The sequence below is a fragment of the Polyergus mexicanus genome, unplaced genomic scaffold (genome assembly GCF_030449975.1).
Source record: "Polyergus mexicanus isolate NDT 795.1 unplaced genomic scaffold, iyPolMexi1.0 SCAF_17, whole genome shotgun sequence".
Taxonomy (NCBI): Eukaryota; Metazoa; Arthropoda; class Insecta; order Hymenoptera; family Formicidae; genus Polyergus; species Polyergus mexicanus.
The window spans coordinates 5,085,498-5,101,484 of record NW_027223337.1 but is presented as its reverse complement, the minus strand read 5'-3'; the positions used below and the strand labels follow the sequence as shown (position 1 = coordinate 5,101,484).

Sequence of the window (15,987 nt, the reverse complement as noted above, 5' to 3'; positions counted from 1 at the left end):
TACTTAATCCGTAATATTTTAAGGCTGATATTGTGACACATGTAATGATACACGAACAAAACTATAATTGGGTTTTCACGGATATTCCATTTACTCAGTATTTTTCAGAATATCTGTGAAATTTCCTGTTATGATACGACGACGACTCGTTCGTGATTCCCAAGGTAATTTTTCTCGGAGCGGGCAATTAATTCATGACGCTCCGAGATATCCTTTTTTGAAATCATTCCGAGAAATCCTGAAATCTCTCGTAGATTTTTAAATTCTCAATTTTCTTCTCGTTCGTAATATAAATAATATCGGATAAAAAAATATTTTGTGTGAGATATATTTTATTATTTTAAATCATAAACATAGTATATCTAGATCGAGTCTTGAGGAGTGGGGGCCAAGGTACACATAGAAAAGGACATACTCTTTTCCATGCGCTCCTTGCGTTCTCTCTCGCTCGCACGTAGCATAACGTACTCTTTCGCTACGCTATATTATGTATACGAGCGAGAGAGAGAGAGAGAGAGAGAATGCAGATTATATCCTTTTCTACGTGTATCTTTGCCCCCGACTATGTCTATGTTTTAAACATAAATTTTTTTATATAATTCTAAAAATAAATTATTTTATAAATAAAAATCTTTTGCTTACTAACAAGAGCCCGCGGTATCATGACGTCCACGGTTTGGACAGGAAATACGATATGGTGGGGTGTACGTTTCTGCATATTAAAAGCCTTATGTATCGTACGCAAGAGTCAGTTTTCAATTAATCCTTGCAATCGGTAGGTTGATAACTCTTCCTTCGTTCAAGTTTGACAAAATCAGCATCGATTCAATAAACGCTGAAAATCGTAATCCGATCGTTGACTTCCAAAGAACGTCCTTCGATCACCACCATAAATACGTATGTCAAGTTTTATAGTTTTCGAAATATGTACATATATCTCGATAGAATTGCAGTTATTTATATAATAGAATATACCGATTTTTACTATTTATAAGAATTTTTTAATAATTATATAAATGCCATCTTGCTTTCTCTTCTTATGGAGGATGACATTAAGCTAAGACATTTGTATTTTATTTTATTATATAATATTGTACATGTATACATATAAACAAATATATATCAAATTCAATTTTCAACTTGGAATTTAATTCATCATATTAATGAGTATGTACATAAATATTGGCAAATCTCTATGTATATATATATATTTTTTTTTATTTTTTTTTTTTTATAGCTTTTTACTCGAGACGCATTTTTATCGATATTACAAAATTATTTTTGACTGAAAAGTCAAAGGATTTAAATCTAATGATATTATATTCTCAAATTAGGTGCTTGCAACATGATCTCGTGCCGTGTTTTCGTAAATTATCTGTTGATTACTTTAGTCGTCGCTTTAAATGCACTTCTAATCGCAGGTGTGCAGCCTGAGCTTAAATTAGTAAATGTGGTAAGTTGTTAGAATTTAATAAAACAATTAAGTATTTTATATAAAACAAAAGCCAAATTATTTTCTAGATTATTTTTCCCCGATATAATAATTTAATTAGTCTCACTAATTATATTCATTTATTAATTTCTTCAGGTATTCAGACATGGCGATCGAACGCCCGATAATAACGGTCGTGAAATGTTTCCGAAGGATCCATATATAAATTATTCTTTTTATCCAACAGGTCTCGGACAGTTGACTATAGTAAGTAATGTAATATTAAGAAATAAAATAAAACGACATACGACAGTCCTATGAAAAATATGTTTTAAGATAATTTAATTATTGAGAGATTTCAAGAGTTCTCTGTATTATAAGTAAATGAAACTTGTAAAGCTGACCCCTCTTTCACAAGAATTAAACATTCAAATAAATTCAATCAATTTTTTTTTTTTTAATTTATCTATCTTTTCTAATTCGTATATTTTTTTTAAATTAATTGAAGACACTTTAAATTTGACAAATAATTGATGAAAGATATGTAAACTTCTTTTCTCAGGAGGGTAAAAGACGGGAATATAAGTTGGGCCAAATCTTACACTTTAGATATAATAATTTTCTGGGCAATCTATACAAGCCAAGACTTGTCATAGCTCGTAGCTCAGATTTCGAGAGGACAAAAGTCTCCCTGCAACTTGTTCTTGCTGGCTTGTTTCCGCCGATAGGTATCCAACGATGGAACTCTCGTTTAAATTGGCAACCGATTCCAACATCGTACACGCCACGTGTCGATGACAATCTTATCCTGGCTGACGAGTGTCCGCAGTAAGTATGACGAACAGCGAATAAATAAAAAACAGCAAATTAGAAATTATTCCTTAAATGCGAGAAAACGTAGATGTTGTTAAAAAAAAAGATAATACAATATTATAATTCTTGTGAGATTGAGTTTCAAGATTTCTTGCGTAATAAATAATTGAAGGTTGCCAATACCTGTTTTATATAAGAAAAAGAATTTAATAATTATAAATGTGTGGAAAATGTGAAGAAGGATAAGAAAAATATATTTACCCATACAGCACCGAAAGATTGCAAAAACGTTGCATAGATCTTACATTGAAACATTGTAATATTGCATAGAAGTTGCGAAATGTTTCTGCAATGTTACTGCAAGCCTGCGGCAACGTTTAAATGTCCGCCCTCAGAAATATTTCAATGTAAAACTATAGTAATGTTGCGGTGCAATGTATTTGTAATATTTAAATACATTGCTACAAATATGTAAAACGCTTCAAATTTAATACATAAACTTTGAGAACGTATAAAAACATCCAAGAGAGATAAGAAAAAAGATTGTGAATTTACGCAATTACAACGAGTTTTTTCTTGTCTCTCTTGGATGTCTTTATATATTCTCCAAGTTTATCTATTAAATTTGAAACATTTTGCATATTAAAAAATTATTATCAAATTTTTGCTTTTACATAAAAATGGGAACTATTAAACAATTTTCTGTTATCTAATTAACATCGCTATTTTATAAATTATTTACAAGTTTAAGAAATTGATAATGATTAAATAATTTAATTCATAAAAATTAAAATTTTATTTATATAAATATTAAACTCCATATCTTAAGTAGACAATAAACGGATAATTTTAACTTTTTTCGGATAATTATTTGTCCGATTTCTGAACACTCAATTCAATATCTGAATCTCCTGTGTTGGGATTGTATCAGGCAAATTAATCTGATAAAAATAGTTATTATACCTTTAATATTACTAACCGCTTTTTGCAAGCTTTATATAACCATCGTGATTAAAACTTAAATACGGGATAGATAACGCAACGCGCGCCGCATAGTGGTACACGAACGAAGTAGCGATTATCAAAAACTGTCTTTTGTAATGTTTTTGAAATGTTGCTGTAACATTCTCATAAAATATTACAATTCCATATTCCAATAATGTCTCAACAATATTTCATTGCAACTTGCAAGATTGTAACATTGCTGCAATGTAATTGCAATGTTCTGTGCTGTATGGGAGATAACGCAACGCGCGCCGCATAGTGGTACACGAACGAAGTAGCGATTATCAAAAACTGTCTTTTGTAATGTTTTTGAAATGTTGCTGTAACATTCTCATAAAATATTACAATCCCATATTCCAATAATGTCTCAACAATATTTCATTGCAACTTGTAAGATTGTAACATTGCTGCAATGTAATTGCAATGTTCTGTGCTGTATGGGAGATAACGCAACGCGCGCCGCATAGTGGTACACGAACGAAGTAGCGATTATCAAAAACTGTCTTTTGTAATGTTTTTGAAATGTTGCTGTAACATTCTCATAAAATATTACAATCCCATATTCCAATAATGTCTCAACAATATTTCATTGCAACTTGCAAGATTGTAACATTGCTGCAATGTAATTGCAATGTTCTGTGCTGTATGGGTATATAAGAAAAATTCTTATGCTTTCGCTCGAAGATTCATATACAGGAAGCAAGAAATTCATATTTTGATATATTTTCAGATACCTCAATGAGTACGACCGAGTATTAAACTTGCCCGAAGTTCAAGCAAAGATATATCAATTTACAGATTTAATGAGCAATTTGACAAAGCTAACTGGCAAGAAAATAAAGACGCTCTTTGATTTGTATTTTCTTTATCAAACTTTCGTAGCAGAGTCTTCCTTAGGATTGCCGCTTCCCGAATGGGTATATAACTACTTTCCTTATGGTCCATTATTCGATGCAATGGTTGCCATGTACGATATTACTAATTTCACTCCTTTATTAAGGACACTGTTTGCTGGTAAGTTACGTTCTCACTTTAAGCATAATTCGTATATTTTTTAGCGCTTGGCAATATATTAATAATATGCATATGTATGTATTTATACATATATATAGTAATTTGAAATTTATTCATCAATCGGAAATATCAAAATCGGAAAAATCCAAATCAAATTTTCTTTCGTTTATATGTAATTTTAATTTAGAAATAAAAAAAATGTCATTATTTAATTTAAAAATTTTTTAAAATAAAATTTGTTTTAATTTTCTATTATCATAACACGTCACGATCTTTATTTATGAAATATCTTTACTTTTGTTTCAGGCCCGATTATTCGTGCCATGACAGACAATATGATAACCGCGCAAAATGCGAATTCGCCGGATACAAAGATTTATTTATACAGTGGTCACGAGACCAACATTGCGAGTTTGTTACAAGCTTTCGGCGTGTATGAGCCACATGTACCCGAATATTCCAGCGCAATTATTATGGAATTGCAAGAGATCAAACAAGAATATTATGTCAAAGTGAGTGCGTGTTATCAATATAGTTTTATTATTCGATAATGAGATAACATAACGTAAACTTAATTATTCGTATTGCGCGATGAACTTTTCCAGCTGCTGTATTATCGAGGCATCCCGCCAACTATCAAGAAACTGGAAATCCCAGGTTGCGATGTTCTCTGTCCTTTCGACAAGTACTTGGATCTAATTGAAGATGTGATTCCGTCCGACGACGAGATGGTTTGCGACAAGAGGCAGACACCGGATTTTGCCGACATAGAATACCCTGCCGGTTTGCAGAGAATTATGTACAACTTAATTAAGTCATCGGCAATAGATAGAAATACATAAGCAATAGCGCACGTATCGCGATAACATCGGGCGCGAGATGAAAGTACCGTAAACATATAAAAATTAATTAAATTAGTTACATTTTCTTTATTATGATACATCACGATCAAGTTATTTTTTATGAAACATTTCCTTTTTTCATTTATTCAAATGTCATATTAAACATTCATTAACGTATATATACAAACTCGACTATTCAATCATGTTTAAATGATCCAGTAAAGAGAGAGAAAGAGAAAGAGAGAGAGAGAGAGAGAGAGAGAGAGAGAGAGAGAGAGAGAGAGAGAGAGAGAGAGAGAGAGGTGATATAAGAGAAACTGATAAGAATTTATCTTTCTAAACCTAAATCATAAATTTCTTTTTGTCTTTTTATATGTATGTATATGTGTGTGTGTGTGTGTGCGTGAATATATATAAGTACACGTGTTCATTTTGTTTACATAAGAAAGCGAAGTATTATATACATTTATTTTGAATCAAATATACAAATGTACCTTTTAAAGAATTATGATTAATTGTTTTTTGATACTGATTTTTTAATGAAATGTTTAAGGAAACAATATAATAATTATAAATGATTTTCGAATCTCTCTTCGTATTGTCCCAATTAATTTACGGTACTTCAAGTAAAATATATCCTCCTATTTTGCAAAGAGAGATCATTTATAGATCCCCCTTTCATATTTTTGACGTGCAATAAAATTTAATTAATACTATATAGAAAATTCGGAGAATACTTTATTTCGATCATTGATTCCCGAAAAATGTTCGCGATTTGTTTAAAAAAATATTTTAGTAGACTTGCATAATTATTCATATAATAAAATATTGATTCTAGACTTAAAACTATTGTCATAATAATATAATAATTCTTCAATAACCGTAAAAGAGATGTTTTTCTCTTTCTTGTAGTAGTAAAAATTAAGCCTTTTTGCGAATTAAAAATAATATAAAAATAAAATTTAAATCTTGTATATATAATTTAACGATCAATATCTAGATAGAAATCTCTATCTTGCCGCAAATTTGTATTTAAATAAAAGTGTATAGGTAAACGAATTTCTTTTACAAAACATAAAGAATCTCTTTGAATTTATATTTGTATGTTTATATCTGTGAATACTCAATAATAAATACATTGTAAGAAGAATCTATCGTAAACCTGTAAATCAGAATCTGGCGTCAGAAATTTATGATCGTATAGTAGACGCGTTGGATCGAACTGTTCAATATTTTATCAGACGAATCAATTTACATTCAGTGGTTTATACGCTTTGGTGGATTTTTATACAAAGCAATAGTAAACTACTTCCTATCACCACCGTAAGAAAAAGGGTTTTTATCAAAAAGTTTTATAAACAAGGTCAACTCGAGCAAGGTCTTGTTGAAGATTATATTTATCATAATTACATATATAAATATAGGATGTTTCTGCACTTATTGATAGTTATTCTTCAGTGAAATGAGGCTTTTTATCTTTTACAACATATTAAAAAACGTTTTAAACTCTTTATGCTTATTTACCTCTTATCTTTATCTTACATTCATTTTATGGTTTACATAAGCATACTATCTCTTATGTTCGAAAGGAACATAATTTTTATGTTTTTACAACTGTTAATGTGAAACTGTATTTATCAGTTTTATCGCTATCATTCTCGAATGGGAATTAACTATAAATCTGGCATTACATTTCCAGATTAGGTATCAGCAACACGATGTCGTTCTACATTCTCGACAATTATTTGTCGATAGCAGTAGTCATCGGTCTAAACGCGATCCTGATCGCGAGTACACAGCCTGAACTGAAATTAGTTAATGTGGTAAGATATTGTTGTTAATTTTTTATATTTAAGACAAAATAACACACATTTAGCGCTTTATATAAAAATTTGAATCAATATCTTTTTTCCGGATTATCTAAATTTACGATTGCGAATAATAAAAAGTAATTATTTTCATGCAATTTTTATATAGGTATTTAGACATGGCGATCGAACGCCTGATAATAACGGTCTTGAAATGTTTCCGACTGATCCATATATAAATAATACATTTTTTCCGACAGGCTTCGGTCAATTGACTAACGTAAGTAATATAATTTCATTTTATCTCACTTTGATATTTTCTGAAAAACAGAAGTAGCATGAAAGAAATGCGGATTAACGGAGATATTATGAGCCAATATCTGTAAAATTAGATATTTACATTTCGAAAATTGAGGATTAAAATTTTCAAAAATATTTTGGGAGAAATTATAAAGCTTATACTTTTAATGTTAACGCTTTATCGTTTTCGAAAAATAAAACTCTTCGTAAAATAAATTTCTATCCATTCGTTTTTAACGAAGAATATGTTGATTTAAGATGAATTAAATATCTCTTTAATGTCAATGCGATTTAAAATTGATTAATCCATTTTTGCAATTATTTACGCAATTTCTATAGCAAGGCAAGAAACGCGAATATGAATTGGGACAAGTCTTGCGCGGCAGATATAAAGACTTTCTGGGTGATTTGTATCTGCCGAATTTGATCGTAGGCCATAGTTCGGATTATGATAGAACAAAAATGTCCCTGCAACTCGTTCTCGCTGCCTTGTTCCCGCCTATGGATACTTCGCAACGATGGAACGCTGATTTAAATTGGCAACCAATTCCGACGACATACATTTCACGTGTCGACGACAATTTCTTCTTGTCTGACACATGTCCACAGTAAGATTGACTAATGTTATCATATATAAATCAAAGGAAATCACAAACACAAAATTATTGTTTAAATGGAAATTTATATCTATCTGTATTTAATAGATCCTTTGATATATGTATGTATTTCTAGAAAAAATTAAATACAATATAGTATTAGGTGTACAACTTTGCTTCCGCCGTTTTTTTTCCGAAATTCAAGGCTTTATTGTAAAAAACTGGTTATATGTCTTTGAGGCGTTTTGAAATTGCTTGTTGAGTCACTCCCAATGATCGTGCCAATTCTTTTTGACTTTGACTCGAGTCTTCATTAAGTAATGCCTTCAATTCTGCATCTTCGAAAAACTTCTCTCTTCCACCGCTATGCCGGTCTTCGACGTGAAAATCATCGTTCTTGAAGCGTCGAAACCACTCACGACACGTTCTTTCACTAATAGCGGCTTCATCATAAGTATTTGAGAGCATTCGATGAACCTCAGCCGCAGATTTCTTCATATTGAAGAAGAAAATTAAAACCTCCCGCAAATGACGAGAATTTGGCTCGTAAACTGACATTTTCAATGGAGAATAACTTTATGACACAGACACAAATCGACTAATGTTTCTATGGGATTATGTTGACAGATGCCCAAGTTTATTGCATGACGTCTATGATCTATTTATTTCGACCACTACTTACCGCTAAAGCCATCTATAGGAAAACGGCGGAAGCAAAGTTGTACACCTAATAGAAAATTAATAAAGAAAATATATTCTAAGAAAACAACTTTATATATTATAAATGCGAAGAGATAAATATTTTTTCAAGCTCAAGATTTATGCAAAAGAGGAAGATATTTATATAATTATGACCTCCGTTCCAGATTCCTCGACGAATACGATCGTATACTAAATTTGCCTGAAATAAAAAGGAACATGTCCCAATTAAAGGACATGATGAGTAAGTTGTCGGTATTAACCGGTAAGAATATCAAGGCACCTACGGATTTGTATTATTTGTATCATACTTTTGTATCGGAGTCGTTCATGAATCTAACCCTTCCCAAATGGGCGCACGATTATTTCCCTAATGGTCCATTATTCGATGGAATTGTACTCGAATATAATATTTATAATTTTACTCCTTTAATAAGAAGGATTTTCGTTGGTAAGATATATCTAAAAAATTTTTCATCTTTGTAGTTGTACATGTAAATTTGTAAGAGGGCTATTTTCTGTTTCAGGCCCAATGATCCGCGCGATATTAGACAATATGATAGCCGAAAAAAATTTGAATACATCGCATACAAAGATTTATTTATATAGTGGTCACGAGAGTAACATCGCGGCGATGTTGTACGCATTTAAATTGTATACGTCTCATATGCCTGAATACTCTAGCGCGGTTATTTTAGAATTATTACAGCAAGACAAGCAGTATTACGTAAAGGTGAGTGTATTATAAACCTATATAATATTTCTTTGTCTCCGATTAATTACATGCCGATGATAGTTCAATCTATAATCCCTCGAGATATACAGAATATCTTGGAATCGATGATAAATCGTATCTCTTTACAATGTGATTCTATCAATATTAGAATTAACACATTATTTCTCTTACTTTTTATTATTCTAGTTTTTAATCTATCGGTTCTTTTCCGTGAAATCCGATCAGCTCTTTTATAAAAATACCGTTGAAGCAATTAAAACGAGATGATTATGTCAAAAATTCAATTATCCGTTAATGTGTAAAGATATGTGTTATGATTCATGCCACGTTTGCTCTGTTAATTATTATTTTATAATTTTATAAATCTTTTTTATATAGTTTTTATATTATCGGGGTATTCCGCCGATCATCAACGAGCTTCAGATCCCAGGTTGCGATGTGCTCTGTCCTTTCGACAAGTACTTGGATCTAATTGAAGATGTGATCCCGTCCGACGAAGAAATGGTTTGCGACAAGAGGCAGACTCCGGATTACGCTAATATAGAATATTCTGTCACGTTATAGAGCATGATGTATAATTTAATAAAGGAAAATTAATTCAATAAAGAAATCGTAAATCAAGACAGTGAGAAGGAGAGAGAGATAGAGAGAGAGAGAGAGAAAGATTGGTTTCCTTATCTTCTATTAAAACAGAACACCATTAATCTATTTGTAATTTTGTTTACTTTTGATAAACTAGTTTCTCAATATCAAAAGAGTATATAATGTAATTATATACAATCAAAGCAATTTAATAACTCAATTGATATATCACAGTTTTATTTCTTTCATTCATTTTTCAAGCTCTATTATTTGTGCATATAAAAATATATATGGTAATTTCTATTTAATCTATATAATACTTATACATAAAGTTTTATCAATTTTGATATAATTTTTCTGCAAAGAGTTCCAGCATTTCTTCTCTGGTTATATTGTCCCACAAACAAGTTACCTCCATGTCTGAAGGTATTACTTCACGAACGAGTTCCAAGTAAGTTTTCAAAGGACATATCTCGTCGCAGCTTGCCAGCTTAATAGTCATCAATTTTTCCGTAGAACCGGTCCACAGAATAATCTTTAAACAAAGAGATAGACGTTTAGAGAGTAATATAATTTTCAATTTAAAATATAATTTTAATTATATAGTTATATAATTTAATTGTTTTAATTGCGTATTGTATAACTGAGGATATAATTACTCTTATGTAAAGATTGCTCTCCTCGTCCCGCAACTTCTCGAATATAAACGTTGACCCATAACCCGGTATTCTCGGCTCGTTGATATTATGTGCTCTAGCGAATGCAGCGAGATTCACTTCATGGCCGCTATACACGTACATTTTGCGCGGAATCGTATCTTCGCTCTTCGCGTTCATATTGTCAATGAACTTTTTGATCAACATACCGCCGTTCAATCGTTTTAACTGGGTTGTATATGAACGGATTTCGTACTCTAACACCATTAGATCCTGCATCTTCCGGTACACTTCATCGGTGCACCATTCTGGTAACGTTAAATTCATAGTTTTCTGAAATAAGTATATATCGTTATCAAACATTTACAAAAATTGAAAATTTTCAATAATTAAATATATAAATCTATGTTTAAACGATTAAATAATTTGCAATAATATAAAAAGAAAGACAGAGAGAGAGAGAGAGAGAGAGAGAGAGAGAGAGAGAGAGATACAAAACTTTAAATTTTCCACGAAAAGGAAAATTGATATATGTTTGATCTGATATGTGAAATATTTTTTGTATACAGCACCGCAAGATTGCAATAACATTGCAGCAACATTTTTCTGCAAGATTGCAATATTGCAGAAACATTGCGAAATGTTGCTGCAACGTTGTTATGATATTGCAGCAACAGTAAAATGTCCGCCTACAGAAATATTGCAATATAATATTGCAGCAACATAGCAATATAATATATATGCGATAATGCTTTATGTATATTTATCGACATAATATCCTTAACATATGAAAAAAATAATAAGAAATTAGGCCTATAAAAGTCAGGATCTAGCGTGTATATAGTTTTTCTGTATTATAATAATAACGAAATTATAAAATGTAAATTTTTCAGTACACATTCGACTTCCTTCAGTGACAGAGAATATCTAAGAGAAATAAGAAAAAACTCAATTTGCAATTGTGTAAATTCACAATTTCTTTGTATCCGAAATATTCAGATATCCGAATGCAAAAAGATTGTGGTGAATTTACGCATACAACGAGTTTTTTCACATCTCTCTTGTCTTTATATAATCTCAAAATTTATTTATTAAAATCTGAAGTATCTTTTGCATATTAGAAAATTATTATCAAATTTTTGATTTTATATAAGAATGGAAACTATTAAAAGAATTCTTAGTCCAATGTCTGAGCCCCTGTATTGGGGTCATATCATACGACTTAAATTAACAAAAATAATTATTATATCTTTTTAATCTTACTAGCCGCTCTTTGTAAATTTTATATAATCATCATGACTAAAAATTAAATGCGGAATAGATAGCGCAACATGCGCCGCATAGTGGTAAACGAATGAACTAGCGATTATTGAATACTTTTTTTGTAATATTTTCGGAATGTTGCTGTAACATTGCTAAAGTTATATTGTAAAATAATGTCTTTGCAATATTTCTGCAACATTAAACTGCGATATGCAATATTACAATGTTGCAGCAATGTTGTTGCAAGCTTCAGTGCTGTATGCGGAGATGATTTAGTCATTTAAAAAAGTTTGATTTACCTGCGCTGTTAGCAGATTGTAAACTTCGTAAACGAGCAATGGTTCCTCGATCATTAATCCCGTTTTCTCGCTTAAAAATATGAAAAAGTCCTTATAAACAGCGATTTTATCGCGTACTTCTTTCATCTTCTTTACCTCTGCTAAAGCTGTCTGGTATCTAAAAAAATATTATAATTACAATAAATCATTCCTAGGAAAGTCCAGATTCCTCAAGATTATATTTGCAATGTTAAAACATCTAGCTATTAAAGAAAATATATTTATAAGTATTTCTAGAATATTTCCAAATGTATTAAAATATTGTTATAAACAAATTTTTTTTTAATTTTCAGTGCAACGCAATTAAAAAATTAATAATACGAAGAACTGCTGAAGGAATTTGAAAAGATGCTATTTTTAATATAAAAAATTTGTATAATGAAAATTTAATACTAACATTGAACAACCTTCAGGCTTTAATAACATGTCCACTCTTTTAGGCACATAATGCGTAGGAATGGCGAGCCACGGTAAATCTGGATTCCACATTTGTATCGTATCCGGAGGATATAATCCTGCTAACATTAATTGGAGAGACATTTTTGTGCGATCGGTATCCGAGCTGACAGCATAGATATCACGCGGGTAATAAATCGATTTCAAAAAATGATTGTAACGTTGTCTCAGCATTGTGCCGATTCGATATTCCGTCAATTTTCCTTGCTAAAAAATTCCAGAAAAAATGTGTTTATTTTTCATAATTTATCGATAGTACATCATGTTTTTACAACCGCTCATTAATAATATCCGTAATTAGACTCTCAGGAGCATATACAAATGTAAAAATAAGCATTTCTTGTATATCGAATATATTGTATTTATAAAGTGATATTAATAATAAAAATATAAAAATATAAATTTATGAAATAAATTGTAAATAAGGTAAATTGTAATTTTTATTATAATAATTTTTGGTTCATTATCTACAGATTAAAATTTCATTCGTGTTTATATAACATTATGTAGACAAAACTTTCAAAAATATTTGGTTTAGTACGTGTGACTGATAAGAAGAGAGATAAATATTCAACGAATTAATATTTGATGCAAATTGGACAACATAGTAATTATATAAATTAAGTAATTTAATCGATGAAAAATTGAGAATATATAAGTAATATATATATATATATATATATATATATATATATATATATATATATATATATATGCGCGAACGCAGACTTCTTGCTTCAAATAAATAAAGATAAAAGATTTAAAATCTATATTGTAAACCCAAGGTAATAATACAATATATCAAAATATATGTCATATAAAAACTAATATATGTATATATGACATAATAATATTATGGAATACATATGTTTGCTTCTTTAAGATTAATGCTATATTTAAACATTACTAAATGTCATATTATATGCATATTACTTACATTGGTTAATTGGCCGATACCCCATGGTTCATAAGTTGATTCGTTATATGGATCTTTGGGATACGTTTCTTTATGTAACGGCGTCCGTTCTCCGTGTCTCATCACCTGACAAACGCGGTATATTCGAAGTTGCATCGCATTATTATCATTTATATAATATATATGTAAAACATAGTATATTTTATATTAAGTAAATATTTCAAAGAAAGAGTTTTATAAAGATACCAATATCACACATTACATAATGTCAGATATACGTGTAAGTTTTTACTTACCACTTGAACCAATTCCAAATGAAGCACAGGTTGCTCTAAGGACACAAATAAGTTTAGCAACAACACGAACGTCTGCAGAAGCTTGCGACACATTTTTCTACAATAAAGCGAATCTCCAAAAATATATTAAGCGTACGGATTATGAAAAGTAAGAGAGCGTATATGTCCGCTCGAGATCAAGAGTCGATATGCTAGGCGTAAGACTGACTATATATGCTGATTAGCAACATATGGCATTGGAGAATGCGCATGTGTTTTATATCATCGCGATGTCCTCTCGTTATCTCTTTCCTACTCTCTTTGAACCCATTGTTGTGAGAAATTGGTAGCTCGATGAAATATCCTAATGAAAATGCTGCGATAATCTTCGCTTTGATATGGATGTATTAAAGACATTTTTCTATGATAACAATAAATACTAACAATTATTGCTTAATAAAAGAGATAATAGTATATACATGTATTTGTGCAAAACGGGGTAACAAGGACAGCTGCTAAGAAATGTACGATAGACAAGAAGGACGCAAAGAGTTAGCGCAAAAATCATTATCAGAATGATAATGTTGAAGATTAAGAATAGATTGATCAGTTAAACTCACAACGATTTTACATTCGCGGAGCAAATTATTATGTGATAATTACAAATTGAAATTATTTTATTTATCTTTTTTTTTTTTTTTTTTTACTGAGAGCAGATTTTGAAATTTAGAGTTAATTTATATTTGCATTAAAAATATCATGCCGATGACTGATGAGAATATTTTCAGACTCTTATCTCAATTTTAATATCACAAAGACAGATATCTATAAACTATGACTGTTATGAAAGTTTTATATTTAAATAAGAAGATTTTCGCTGAAATGTATATTTTGTATTATATACATATATGAATGTTAAACTGATATCTGGAGATATTATTAATATATTAATTAAATTTTCTTCTGTGTATTGTTGCAGTTAAAATCCTGCAAAGGAGATTGGCTTACGACGTGTTACGACGTTATGTCAACGATTTGACGTAATAAAAATATTCTAAATTAATGCTATTTTACTAATTGTTATCTTTAAACACTGATAGCAACTATATATATATAACAATTAGTAAATATATATATATAATAATTCAACGTTGTTTCATTTAAATCTTTCGTTTCTTTTATTCAAGAAAGTTATTCACATATGAGCGCGCGGATGTTATTGCTCTATTATAATTATATAATAATAAAGTATAGTTATGATAGTATTGTTCTGCAATTTGTGCAGTATGTATAATATTTTGAAACTTGGCAGATCTTAGCGAAAGAAAATATTAAATAAAGCTATTGTTGAGATTTAAATTAAATGGCATAATCCAAAATTTTGAAAGAAATTCATATAAAGAAATAATTGCTGCTTTCGAAGCTCTTTCGAATAATTCGACCTACACAATCATGCGTCTGCACTTAACATCTACTACTGTAACATTCACATACTTTTATCGTAAATCAGATCGAGTTCTTTTTTCGTGCAATATTGCGCAATCGTGATGGATAATACGGCGTAGCAAAAGAATAATAACAGCGCCGAACGATGATAGGGCAAAACATAATGTTGCATCATTATCGTGTTTGTGAAAAATTTGAATTTTACAGTCACTCTTACATAGATGTTAACGTATCCACATCGGGATGCGCACTGATCGGAACTTCCTAATCGTCGTTTAGTCTAGCTCGGGCTTAAGTACCGCAGTCGCGCTAGACGTAGATTTCGCAGGAGTTACGTAAAAAAAAATTTACATAAAAGATATCGACCATATTGAAGCATACTATCTGTTTTTATTTCTGCTACTATTTCGTTTTTTATCCACGATAATTACAAATAAATATTCGCATTTCCGTATTAATTAGTTTTTTTTTTTTTAAGAAAAAGAAAAAAAAAGAGTACCAACATTACACGGTATTCCCAGGTGGTCACCCATCCAAGTACTAACCGTGCCCAACGTTGCTTGACTTCAGTGATCGGACGAGTACTGGTTTTTTAAACGAGGTATGAACGTTGGATACGTAATAGAGCTAAGTAATTAGTAATATGATAATTTTAAGATTTGTTATATATGTTATATGCGTGTATGTTATATTTTACAATTCAAATTAAATATAATCAATAAAATAAGTATGTACTCTAATAATTGTATATATTTACATGGCAGCGTTAAGCGTCGAGCGTCTGCGCAGAAAATTGCGCAGAATCTAATT

The 15,987-nt window shown here is 30.4% G+C and overlaps 2 protein-coding genes and 1 non-coding gene across 4 annotated transcripts; 1 reads left to right on the top strand and 2 right to left on the bottom strand.

Moving 5' to 3' along the window:
* Nucleotides 1-759: 759 nt before the first annotated feature.
* Acph-1 (venom acid phosphatase) lies at nucleotides 760-9,842 on the top strand. Its single transcript, XM_070309534.1, is given in 13 exon segments — nucleotides 760-897; nucleotides 1,335-1,453; nucleotides 1,589-1,699; nucleotides 1,995-2,260; nucleotides 3,981-4,264; nucleotides 4,571-4,776; nucleotides 4,870-5,096; nucleotides 6,806-6,929; nucleotides 7,084-7,194; nucleotides 7,554-7,822; nucleotides 8,677-8,960; nucleotides 9,037-9,242; nucleotides 9,624-9,842. Coding segments are annotated over 12 exon segments (2,415 nt in total). The 5' UTR covers nucleotides 760-897; nucleotides 1,335-1,345.
* A 189-nt stretch (nucleotides 9,843-10,031) lies between these two features.
* LOC138940711 (venom acid phosphatase Acph-1) lies at nucleotides 10,032-15,527 on the bottom strand. 2 transcript variants are annotated; one of them, XM_070309835.1, is made up of 7 exons: nucleotides 15,226-15,388; nucleotides 13,753-13,787; nucleotides 13,478-13,582; nucleotides 12,482-12,747; nucleotides 12,046-12,202; nucleotides 10,487-10,816; nucleotides 10,032-10,362 (listed from the first exon to the last, which is right to left on the bottom strand). In XM_070309835.1, exons 1-7 carry the CDS (start codon nucleotides 15,350-15,352, stop codon nucleotides 10,165-10,167), a joined length of 1,218 nt encoding a protein of 405 aa, XP_070165936.1. In that variant the 5' UTR covers nucleotides 15,353-15,388; the 3' UTR covers nucleotides 10,032-10,164. The 2 variants fall into 2 exon arrangements, with proteins under 2 accessions (XP_070165936.1, XP_070165937.1); XM_070309836.1 differs by lacking the exon at nucleotides 15,226-15,388 and adding an exon at nucleotides 15,395-15,527 and having other exon boundaries at nucleotides 10,033-10,362.
* Nucleotides 15,528-15,673: 146 nt separating this feature from the next.
* On the bottom strand, nucleotides 15,674-15,792 carry LOC138940902 (5S ribosomal RNA). Its single transcript, XR_011448087.1, has one exon. It is a non-coding gene; the product is annotated as a 5S ribosomal RNA (ribosomal RNA).
* Between the last annotated feature and the right edge of the window lie 195 nt (nucleotides 15,793-15,987).